Source organism: Dromaius novaehollandiae, chromosome 24, assembly GCF_036370855.1.
Source record: "Dromaius novaehollandiae isolate bDroNov1 chromosome 24, bDroNov1.hap1, whole genome shotgun sequence".
NCBI classification, from domain to species: domain Eukaryota; kingdom Metazoa; phylum Chordata; class Aves; order Casuariiformes; family Dromaiidae; genus Dromaius; species Dromaius novaehollandiae.
Window position 1 is genome coordinate 9,329,565 of NC_088121.1, and position 12,748 is coordinate 9,342,312.

Consider the following 12,748-nt stretch of genomic DNA (forward strand, 5'->3'; position numbering starts at 1 on the left):
TGTTAGTTCTGTATTTCTTAACAGAAATGCATCGATATTTTCTCAAAACGGATGGGAACATTGGAAGCAGAGAAGGTATTTATGTCTGAAATGATGGTGAACTTTGTGTTTTAGTAGATTGCAGCAGATATTGAATGAGTCACCATCTCTGATGGTGGTGACTTTTCTTTTAAGGTCACCAGCTAGCCAAGTGCAACGCATGTGCTGTTTAGTCTGACATATTCCTGAAGGCGATCCTCTAGGAAGGCTTCCAGTTTAACAGGATTCTTTCAGCTGTTGACTATGGAACTGAGGCAGGTGGAGCTTTAATTCGCTCTCCAGAGGACTATTGGACTTCATGCCGGCTTACTGCGAAAATACATCTTCAGGAGCATCTAGCTGGGGATCCACTTGATGGAACTCAACTTTAAGCCCACAGATGGACGACGAGCGTAACAGTGCCAGAAAATCCCTGCCTCCTTCTAGAGAGCAGGAGACCTGAGTTGTAAATGCAGCAGTCAAACCATCGAGGTTTTCCTCTTAGTAACATGGCCATGAAGTCATAAGGCAGTTCTAAAAAGAAATAATCCTCACCCTACATGGGAAAATTTCCCGTAGTTAGAGCCATGCTAGAAGACTTCTTAGAACCGTGGTTTAACAGCCTGCCCTGTAGTCATGTGCATCAGCTGAGATAATGTGCTATTTTAACTTGGCAGCCTCCGAGGTGACATTCAAGAAGACTTTCTTTAGGTGTTTATAGAAAATAGAGAGGAAATTCATGCCACAGAAGTTTGCCTGTACTTTCCGACAGCTTAGCGTTAGAACTTATTATGGCTTTAAATCTCTTCTGTAACTGCTTGTCTCCTCGGCTGCCAGACTTTTGGCAAGGTGTCTGCGTGTTGCTAAAAGTCCTTAGCAGCAGTAGGAGGTGAGGAATTACAAGTGAAATGTCCCGAGTACCATAAAAACGCAAATGTATTTTTAAAATTGCGACGGTATATTAGAGCACGCGTCTGTGACACCTTCCTAATGTTGCTACAATGGCCAGAACTAAATCGAATGATGCTTCTCTGTGATAATAAGTGTTTTGGACTGAGTAGCTTCAAATTGGTCCTATTGTGTGCTTTATTTCCTTTCTTTTTCTTCCTATCTTCTGCTCCCCGAAAGGCTCTCCTCCATACTAATGGTTTTATCAGCTCTTCAAGTGTCTCCTGCATCCTTGAGGATAAAAAAAAAAAAAAGAAAGCAGGGATGAGAACTGGGGATAAAAGGAAGATTGGTGAGGGAAGAGGAGGGAGCTATCTTGTGCAAGATGTGGATTCTTGTGCCGATAAAACGCTAGAGGGAGAAACTTGAAAATTGGCTGAAGTCTCATATACTGGATTTAACTGGGATGATGTGGAGGTCTTGGGGCGCTTGGCTTCATAAGCAAGTCGTGTAAAAGTGTGATGTGGCCATCTGTGCTGGTAAGACTTTAACCAGCTTGTTAGAATGAATAACTGGTATTTTATATCACTCCTCTGATGTTAATGTTGCTATTAATGTATTTTAAATGTTTTTACGTCTTCACAGAAGTCACTTGCTTGCCCTGCTGGAAGGTAGTAACGTATATTCTGATGCACTGCTATTCCTTGCAGAGCTCGGACCCCGTGCAGAGGAGTCTTGTGATCTTGATGTGTCGCTTTATTTGTGCAGACTTTCTACAGATCTCGAAGTATTTGCTGTTTAGTGCCAATAGAGTTTGATTTAACTGCCGTTGTCTCCTTTGAGACAAAGGGAATGTATTTCCAGAAGTGTGAGTCTGTACCTCAGTGTCTTGGGAGGCTTAAGGACTTCAAGAGCTAAAGTTCAGGTCTTAAAGGGTTAAGAGTTTGGAGTCAGTGCCCTAGGGGAAAGGGAAACAGGATGGGACCTTCCTGCTTTCTAAAGCACGGTATGTCAAGTATAGGTCACTAGTTAAATTTTAACATTGATAGGCGCTGAAAATCATCCTTAATGATGGGCTGCAAAAAGTCCTATTTGTTCTAAAAATTTGCCTTAACTCTACGAAGTGTGCAGTTCACAATCGATACTAATTTATTCTGAAATATTAGTGCTAGTCTTTTTACATCTTGAGAAAGGACCTGTTAAAATGCACTGAAGGCCTGGAGTAAGGCCGTTGATAAATTGTGCTTTTGATGGCGTGTGTATTTTCTTTTTTTCTGCCAGCAAGGCTTCAGATTCTGGGACGGGCATGCTGGTGCCTATCTTCTGCTATTTGAATACATTTGATTAAGTTCGGAGCATGAAGCAATCTTGAAGTTTCTCTAAACAGCGGATGGCTTTTTCGGTGGTTATACCATGAGTCAGTTATAATAACCCCTTTCCATTGTGCAGTTTCGTTCCTGAAACTGAGCATCAAAATATTCTTGGTGCCTCCCTTGTAAACATCCTCGCTTCCAAGTCGCTTAAGAGCGCGCGGGCTGGTTTTCTAGCTCCGTCCTGTTAAACTCCAGCCTGTATTTCTTTCGGTAACGATGGAGATGAGCTGTCAGGAGGAATCGCGTGGCATTACTGGGACGTGGCGATAACGGCACGCCGTATTCCCCAGCCCGGGCTGGCCGCGCAGCTTGCCCTTTGTCTGCCCGGGGCCTCGGCAAGCTCGTTTTGCCTGACCTTTGTAGCATGGGAGACCTCAATCCGACAATCCTCTCCCGTTAACACTTGTAGCGGACTACTTCTGTATGTTAATTAAGTGCATTGTCGATAAATGCCAGTGCCAAAGTGTTAGGACAAACCCCCTGAATGTTCAACATAGTAAATACCATCAAATTGCAGCTTGTGGATGGGCAGAGTTGTAAAATGTATTTATAGGTGATCAGCTGTCTTTGATGCATGAAGCTAGTATGTTTGAGAGAGGTTTCCTTGCATGGGAATTCAGTATTTGGTAATTAACTTGTAGCGAGCGGCTGTGCACGGTATTGTAATCTTGTGCTTTTCGGATTACCAAAATGGTTACCTGTTTCAAAATGAGTCAGAATAATTACTTTTTTTTTTCTCCAGTTATAACAGTTTTGGAGAAATGTTCTTTGCCTTGGATGTTTTATCAGCTGTGCTTGGAGTTGTCTTATGAAGGTGTGTGTGTGTGTGTGTGTGTGTGTGTGTGTATATATATATATATATATATACACTTATATATAAAATATACATATATGAATAAGTGGCTAGATGAACAAAAGGGGGAAAATATCCTGGGCGTTACTGTTACAGTAGGAAGAGAACTGAGAATTTGAGTATTGACCAAGGAATGCTTATATAATAGCTACATATGCTACAATAAAATATTTACAAAGATGACTTCACTCTGCTTAGCTAAGCTTAAAAAAAAAAAAAAGCCAAAATACAGTGCTCTGATTCTCATCTTGCCAAAAGTGTCATGCTATATTGATCCGTGTGGACTGGGTGTTTTGGTATAAGTATTATCAGATATTTGGTAGTTAGACCTAATCATACTTCTTATGCCTTGTGTGGGCTGCATCATATTCCTGGATTCAAAGCTGACTTGCACAGTAAACTGTCTGACTTTTGCCTTTCAGACGAAAATGTTGCTGCAAGGTTTCTTGGACACGCAGAGACGTGGCACTAGAAGGTCCCGCTCCCCAGCAGTCAGTAGGCCTGCGAGCTCGTTGTAGAAATGGGGTATCCCGTCAGAATAGGGAATAGTAGCTGCCTGCCTTGGTGGCAAAGAGCAGCTTGGTACAGGCTAATATCCTAGCTAATTTAATAAGAGTTTTACAACTCGTATGTCAACGATATGAATGTTGTTGATAGCTGTAAGGCTCTCTAAATGAGGCTAAGGACTGATCTCAGCAACTGGAGGTTTTCAGTCCATCATAACTCTCCCCTTTTGCAGCGGGAACTTGTTAGATGAAGACTTTTGAGTGGCTCCTCTTTGTATGTATTCCACATCCCCACTCCCTAAGTCTTTGCCTGATCTCGAGCTATTGATGTTTTATTTTTTACCCTTGGCAGTTTTATCCTCACCTTGCTCCCTTGCCTTCTTTTCCTTTATTGCACAGATTAAACGCTGAACTTCCCCCCCCTTCTCCTCCCCCAAATAAAGCAAGCCCACAGGCCAAACTTGTAGGCCTTGCACTTCCCCGAGTTGCTTTTTCACAAGGCTCTTTTGTTAGAAGCTGAAAAGGGCTAACTATAGTTCCTGCTAAGCTTCTTGGAGGAGGAAGGCAGGCAATCCCTGCTCTCTCATGTTACTGAACAAACTCCCTCTCCCCTTCCCTGGGGTCTCTTATACCTAGTGAAACCCCCCCCACGTTTCAGCTGTCCAAAAAGCGCGATAGATCCCCGTTGCAGATTTGTTTGTACATGCTTAAGAGGAGTGTATTTGCTCAGGGGTTGTGAACACCCTCCTGAAGGTTTTGACGTGAGTAAAAAATGAATTCACGTTGCTCGTGCGGAGTGGAATAGAGCCAGCGTTAATTCAGCCTGCAACGCTTCACCGCAGGCCGTCGCTACCTGCTGCTTCGTGCCGAGAGGTACCTGCGGCTTGATCGTAGCGTTCCTGCGTTTCGTGTTGCTGTTGGTAGGACAGGTTGGCTGCGAATCTGTAAAGCTGTCTTGTCTCGCTGGCAAACGTAGGAGGATACAGAAAGAAGTGTTTCGTTTACCTTATGCGTTAGTTATCGTATCACGGATTACATGGTAATCCTTGTTCCTGGTGCTCGCAGTCTGGCGATATCTTATCAGCCAGACCAGTTTATAACTTGCCGGAAATCTCTTCTGTTTGCAGCGGAAAATAGTTGTATTCCTATGAGCAAGCCAATGGTTTAAGGTATGGAGAACACGAGTGGTAAAACATGCTTTTAATTATCATCTGTTTCTAGAGTATGGATACTTCATAAATAAACATTGAAGAGACGGGGGCCTTTTGTGGTTTCGCTCCGTGAAGGGTAAAAGCTCCTTTCCTCCAAAGCGGTTATGCTTTCCATATGCCTGACCCTGACCGGAGCAGCAGATCAGCTATGCAGAAATGTAAAGATGCTGTTGGGTCTAGAGCTACGTTAACTGGTCGGGTTCATTTCAGGAGGCTGTATTCCTGGCCATCATGTTTAAATCATATTTACAATGATTTTTGGCTGTAGAATAGGCCGGTCAGTGATACGCAGGTCTGGGCTGTGTTGTGATGGGCCTGATCTTTCCCTTTAGGTGAATATGGACTGTGTTTAGAGGGCCAGGAGGAGGCGGTACCCAGAGAATGAGGAGGCTGTACAAAATTTTCTTTCCAGCAGAAGTGAAGTTATTAATCTGCTTACACAACTTCTGGCCGCACTCTTGTGCAATGGCTTAGAAATGAGGATTCGGATTAGACTATAAGCATGAGGGGAAATAAAAGATTTCCTTGCGTGGCATTTTACTTTTCCAGTTCAGAACTAAAACGCCTTTGTGTTCTCAGTGCAAGTTGAATCAAACTTCTTGAATCGGGAGCAGTTAAATAATCAAGTTAAATAATAAAGCTGATTCTCTGAACTTGGTTTTACTTAACTTTAAGACTGTTAAGTAAAAACTTTATCTTAGTCTTACCAAGTCTTACTTAATAGATTGTTTTCCTATCCAGTCTTAGCTTTGCGGTAAATTGGATATAAGATTGAAGTAAGAAATTAGGTTATTTGCAAATGCTACCTTCTGCTTAAGGGAGCATTTGTAAGACCCTGTACTTGAGGAATTCTCCTAGACTATCCCAAAGACAGACCATTCTGATCCCACGTGCCCTGGCTTCTCATTGAGAGAAATTAAATGTTAGCTGATGGGCTCCATGTAAAATGTATTAATTTAACGTGAACGTCTGATTCCATTAAAGCCTGGCTCTAACACAACAGCAGCAGCACTCTTGAGTGAAGTCATCTGTTGCTTGCAGCGGACAAGAAACATCCTCCCCGCGTGACTCCCGGAATCGCTTTGCTAAAAGTCAGTCTTTGCAGCACCAGATTTCCCAAACACAAGAGCAGTGGAGTCGGCACCCTTGAACCTCGGGCAATGGTCTAGATTAGACAGGTCGCATAACACGGCTCAGGCTTGTACTCTTCTCACTCTTAAAACTCAGTGTTCATTATAAAGGCACGAGTAATATTAAAGCCTTGTTCTAGACTTGTGCCCTACTTGTAACAGCGCAGAGGCCTTTGAGCAAGAGCAATTTCTTGTGAAAAGAATGACTGAAAGAACTGACTATGCTGGAAAAAATTGCATCATTATGCCTTGTGATTATGTGCACCTGGAAAGATGCTCAAGCCTGTTACTGGAACCACAATAAAAATCATCTGCCAGTTAATTTGTGTTTTGTTCCTGACCACACTAGGTGTTTAAACAAAAGCTGTGCGTAATGTCACAGAAGTTGAACAGCTTCAGGTAAAAGCAGCAGCCACGGTTGCATTCCTTTAGAGAGAGAACGATGGTGCTTTTGACACATTAGGAGCATCCACATATAATTGTGCAATGTTGCATAACAACAGTAAACACATTCTAAGCTCCATAGCTACAAGCCATAGGCATGATGCCCTCTGGCGAACAGCACCGAAGGGGAAAAATTAAAGACCAGTTTTATATCTGAGGTGTCTACTGATACTCTACTTGGATAAGCTTTGGACCCTCCTTTTGTACCTGCATCCACCACCAGGCACAAACGCCCATCACCAAAGATACAGGATCTTCCTGAAAGTCGGTCTAACATGCTGGTGGGTTTTGTGCTATTTAATACATTTTCCTGACAGAAAAAGCACCGAAGAGATCGCCTGTCTTGGAAAGGAGTTTGCATTAGGCAAGTGTGCAAAACTAAGCCTGGATAGGAAAAAGATCTATTAAGCTAGGATTTTAAAGGCAGGGAGCATGCTGAGTTGTCGATTGGCGTTTCGGCTTAACAAAACAAAAGGTGGCTTCATAGAGCTGCGTGTTTTTGTTTGTTTTAATGAAATCCATCCTGAATGATCAGATTTTGTTGAGCTAATGAAAACCTGCAGACAGCTATTCTGATTTGCAACCGGGAGTTGCCTCCTGGTATCTGGGACGGGTTAGTGAGATTGTAGATGCGGGTTCTTTCCTTAATTAAGCAACGCCATCTGATATTGGGCAAGCTGTTAGAGGCTGACGCTGCAGCAGGATTTTAATAAAGGTTTGTTTACATCTGCCCAAGGAGTCTTGATTATGAGGTCTTCTTATCCCAAGCTACCAAAATACGTTCCCCTCAAACAAAATGCTCCGCCAGCGTTTGCCTTTGACCAATTACAGGATTAGACTGTGAATCGTTTTATATGGGAATGTAAGTTTGTACTGCCGAGGGGCCATTAAGTCAATTGGAATGAAATCGGTGCGTAATAAGCAGAGTTATAAACTGTAATGTTGCTAGTTACCATCTAGGTGTTGGAGAGGGGATTAGCGGGCATGTTGCTGCAGACCCGCAATGAGCAGCGGCATGAACCGAGGATGAGTAATCGGGAATGATTAAACTGGGCTTGTGCATGCTAAGCGTTAAATCTCGTGCCAGCTCTAGGGAACGGTGAGGTATGCCTTGCCATTTGGAGTCTGTATAAACAAAGAATGGGCGTCAAAAGGAGCTGAGCCCACGCAAGAACACGCAGTGCCGCTGCAAGGGAGTGAGAGCACAAAAATGTGTCTCCGACTTGTGACTGCAGAGTACAATCCCTTTTGGGCAACACCTGAGCTGTAATTACTTGCTCCTGCCATCCAGTGTGTTGTTTTTTCCACCTTTGCAGGTGTGGTGCATCAAAGAGTAGGTTTTAGATGCTTCACACACAACCGATGAGCAAGGCTAGGTGCGTCTCATACCAAAATGAGATTGTGCTGTCTTAGCATGCAAGGAAAGACAGCGTGCTGCCTCCTGAAATGGCACTGACAGCTCATCAGTTCAGTATATTAATATTTTCAGGCATCTTTAGCAGCTACTATTTCCATGAGCGGTTACAGTGATAGTTCGAGTTGACACTTGTGTTTCCTGCTGTGGACTTGAGCACTCGGAGCTGTTGGGTTTTCCTTTCCGTTACTCCTCGCCGTAAACCGGGGCGCAGATGTACCAACAGCAACAAAAGCGAGTGAAGAGCTTCGAAGCTGTACCCGAGGGCATGGCAAGGGAGAAACTTAGACCTGTGTGAAGGTCTGCTGTGCGTTTCTGCTCCCTCGTTGGCATGACCCCGTTGAAACTACTAGGAAGAAGAGCCTCACTTCCTAAAGAGTTTCTTATGGGAGGAAAAAAAAATCTATTGTCATTAATTTTTTTTTTTTTGAGAAATATTTGCCTGTTTGAAGAATGATATTTCTAATGAAGAAAATAATGCTGTTTGTAGACAATAATGCCTGATACTAGTCTGTTTGTGTCTGTCCGCCGTGATGGGGGGGATTTAAAGCACTGGCATATTTTGTAAGCGTAGTGTCTACTGCCTGAATAATAGGTGCTTGAAGATAAAAACCCTGGATTTTTTTAGAAGAAAATTACTGAACAATTTTCTGGAAGGCGGACTTCTCAAACTAAATTCCTGTTTCCAAGGGGTTTTGTGCATCTGCTGCAATGGGCAGCTCTCTTCACTAGTCACTATTAATTCCTACATTTGATCCGATGATATGTTGGTGGAGAAGAAAGGAAGATCTTCGTGTTCATTGACACGAGCACTCGAGGATTCGGAAAGTGGTTTAGATGTTTTTGTCCATGTAGATTGCTCAGGTTAAGTCCATGGAAGACGTGGAAGTTCAGAGAAGCTTCTCAAAGGCTACTACCCACTGCTTGAAGCCTCCATCCGCTTTCTTCGGTGCGGCAAAAAACATTCGTACGGGTGATCTCATAGCTCCTGTTCCAATTTCAAAGGAAACGCACAAGTTTGCAGTGTGACTCAGCTGTGCCAGGATACTGCTCTTAGCAGTGTTAATCCTGACTTGACTATTCATGTGTTTTGTTGGTCTAATATCCTTGTAATGTAGCTATTTCCTTTAAAGAAAGCAAACGGCCTTTGTTCTCCTCTAAGCTATGAGAGACACTTAGTCTTCATCACGTGGCTGCAGAAGTAGTTTGGGGCCTGAAGCTGCGATGACTGAATGCGGCTGGAATGTAATATGTCACATCCAGAAAAGGGGGAGTAGATCCTTAATTTTTAAAACTCAGCCTAACCCTCATGCTCAGTCAACTGCAATGGGAGTCTCTTTTTTGGTGGTGGTTATAACTAAAACGCCCTTGGTCGATGGGAAAGAAGGGGGAAAAAAGCTTAGGTGGACTTGAAATGGATCTGGATTTTTTTTCTTTTAGAAAAAAATAAAAGAAAGTAAAGAAAATAATTAAAAACCCTGAAGTCTGGTGTACTTTGACATTTGCCTTTCTGGGTCTGAGAAACAATTTTGGATACAGCTGGAAATCATAGCAATTGATGCATCCGAGCCAAGAAATAACTGTACGTGAGACTAGCAGAAGCAGCTGTCTAGCTAATATCCTGCAGCAAATATGTGAAGACTGCTGGTTTTTTAGCCTATAGTGAATACAGCCATTTCCCTTCTGGGTGTTACAGCCCTAGCAACCCCCGTCGCTGCCAGGGCCTCTCCTTGAGAGCCACCAGCGCTCCTGCCCCAGTGGACAACGTCCATCTGGCCACGCGGCAGAGACCCTGCCGTCTGCTGTGCTTCTGCCGGGGGTGACGGATCGGGTGGCATCTTCCCTCTTCCTTCCCTAAATCTTCTGCTTTACGACGGTGACCGAGGAGGGCCGTATCGATCAGTAGAACATGCTGGGAGAACGGTTCAGGGTACGTTGACTATCGCCCGATGTCAGCGCCAGGGTTAGCATCTCCTCGGTGGCATGCTGACTCTCTCCTTGCTGCTGCATTGGTTGGAGCGGATAGTGGCAGCAGCTGCCAAGGTCCCTTTTAAAGTCTTGTGTGTTCGAGCAAATACAGGCTGATCATATGAATGAGCAATCTTCCTATTGTCTCACTTGCTTGGAAGTTTAAACGGAGAATTAATCTTCTGTTTCATTGTCATCCTCTGCCTTCCCCTCCTCCTCGTTCCTCTTCTCGCTGCAAGGGGTCTGCCGAGGTTTAAGTGTGAGGAGAAAGCAAGATTGACGGTTTTAGCTGTTAAATGAGGTTAATCAGCTTGGCAGTGGGTAGCGGGGGGGAAATGCGCTCTGAGGTGAGGAACGTGATATTGATGATCACCGGGACCCTTATTATCAGCCCAACATTTCTTCTGTCAGATGTCAACTTCTTGATTAAAAATGGCCCGAGTGTTTTATCCTCCCCACGATTAAGAGAACCGGAGCAACTACGCTGCGCGTGTGTGTAGAAGGCGGTGTCCTTTTCCTCTTCTCACCAAGATACTGTCTTGAGTCTGGCAGAAAGAAATTAGGGCTGTAAATCACTGTTCTGTGAAACTCATTTTTAACCGGCATGCAGAGAAGAAATGAAACTACTGAAATTCTTGCAGGATGAGGAAGGTTAGTCTGAGCAGACTTTGAGATGCAGAATTTTGGCAGCTGCCCAGGATGGCTGAACTGCCGAGGAGGAACGCTAATCCTTTCTGCTAGCTTTTTGGCATCGTCAGTAAAAATATGCAGATACATTATTTTCCAAAACCACGTCCCTCTTTGCAGCATGCCCAGTGCACTGTAGGGATGCAAAGAATATCAGGATAACCTGAACGCGGCTCGCGTTCCTCATTTCAACGGTTAAAACCTTGAGAAGCAGCATATCAATTTTTGCAATGTCTGCTTTGACTTAAATCCATAAATGACAGCCTGCTGCCAGGAAGACCAGAAGGACCGATTAAAGCCATGCAACACTCCTCCTGTAGCAGAAGGAGACCATCTTACAGATTGTGGATATAATTGACTGCTTTAATTAATTTCACCTTCTCGACTTCAGTATTAAAGTCTGAAAAATGAAGTTCCTATTTTTATAGAAATGTAACATAATTAAGAGTCAACATACACATAGGATATTGAAACGCAAGCTAAAACATTGGATGACAAATGCAAATTTGAGCCTAAATATTTTACTCTGCTTGGCAGTAAATCATTGCTGGGGAAAAAAAGGATATACAACAAGCCGTCCTGCATAAATCAAAATGCAGCTGTGCAGTGGAGGATACATCGTCTGTAACGCTGGCTATTCCTGCACCACAATAGCAGGAAAGAGCGGATGTCGTCGGCGTGCCGTCTCGGCACCGCGCTAGTCGCTGCTGCTGCATTAAGATGTAGCACGTCCGGGTGCCTCCGAGCGAGACTGCCCTGCAATGCCGTGGTGACTGCTTGTGCCCTTTCCTGCTGGAGCGGTTCCCGGCTCCCCTTTCCCATAGGATTAAATTTGCGCTTTGAACGCGGAGAGGCATCGAGCAGCATGAAGATGATTATGTAGGTTAAGTGAAAACCGGTCGCCTCAATGGGAATATCCCCTAATCCAGCCATCACCAGATTTCTGCGTGAATTTGAAAACACGGTGAAAATGATGCGTTTTGGCAGATTTAACCATGCATTTTCAAGAACACTATGGTTTAATACATTTAATACATTTCTGGGTAAAAATATATTCTGTGTTCTGCTGCTTTCATTCGAATGGTTAAAAAGTTCAAGTGATAACAGAAATAATCATGACTTGGAGATTAGATTCACGGGAGTGGTTTGAATCATGTGCTATGCAATATTTGTTGGGTTATGGAAAGGAAATATCTTAATGGTAGCAATCGGTCCAAGTTTGCAACTAGACTTTCCAAGTCGTGGGCTTTGCCGGGGGGTTGTGGAGCGCAAGGCTTGTGCAGCCGGCGGGACCCGCCGCGTCGGAGGACTTGCAGAGCAGAAACCTCGACTGCTCTGCTAAGGCAGCAGACCCGGCTCCTTCTCGCTGCAGGTGCCAAAACCGAGCTGCTGCTCAGCTATAAAAAGAAACGTGGGCCTTCTTGGGAGGATCCCTTATTGCTTGACGAAGCTACTGTTTTGGGTTTTGTTTCTTGGTTGTCTGGTGCGTTAAATGCTTTAGACAGTGTTGTGTTTTGTTTTGTTTTGTTTTTTTCTTCCTTTCTTCCGCCCTGACCCCGCGAGGTAAAATTCCTGCTGTTAATAGACTGAGCAAGTCTCCGGTGGAACTACTGCCGCAAATATAGGTGCTTGAGGGTTTTGATGTAAAGGCATGTAAAGGTATGAACTGATCCGAGCAAACGAATGAATAGTAAGACTGCTGATTCAGATACTTTGCATTCCACTGATTCCTGTGGTACCAAGAGCCTCCCGTTTCTATTTGCAACCAAATAATGCACCAAAACGTCCCGTTTCTATTTGCAACTAAATAATGCACCAAAACGTCCCATTTCTATTTGCAGCTAAATAATTTCTATTTGCAACTAAATAATGCACCAAAGCATCCCATTTCTATTTGCAACTAAATAATGCACCAGAGAGCAGGAAAGGTGCTGATCCCAGTTAAAGCTGATTTAGCTTCTGTTCCTTTATAGGCTTCTGTAACTTGTGTGAGGGTGTACACGAGGGAGGCCATCTGCTTGACACTTGAAATAACCGTCATCATCCTGCAGCTATCGGAAGACTTGTGACTTGAAAAATCTCTCTTCCCCCCCCTCTTCTTTTCCCCATGGTTAACAGTTTTTCTGCACGTTTTCTCTTTCAGATGGGAGGAGGAACTGACTAGAAGGATGAGCCTGGAGTCCTTGGTCGAAACCTTGCGGGAGGTAGGTTTTGAATAGTGTGTAGACTGCTCCCTTGGAGCTGGGGTCTGAATGT

The 12,748-nt window shown here is 43.9% G+C and overlaps 1 protein-coding gene across 1 annotated transcript in view; it reads left to right on the top strand.

Moving 5' to 3' along the window:
• IFFO2 (intermediate filament family orphan 2) overlaps positions 1-12,748 on the top strand; it is a 41,665-nt gene that overhangs the window by 11,582 nt on the left and 17,335 nt on the right. The window contains exon 2 of the mRNA XM_064497114.1: positions 12,636-12,696. Within this exon, the coding sequence (XP_064353184.1) occupies positions 12,636-12,696 (61 nt within the window). The remainder of the gene's footprint in view (positions 1-12,635; positions 12,697-12,748) is intronic.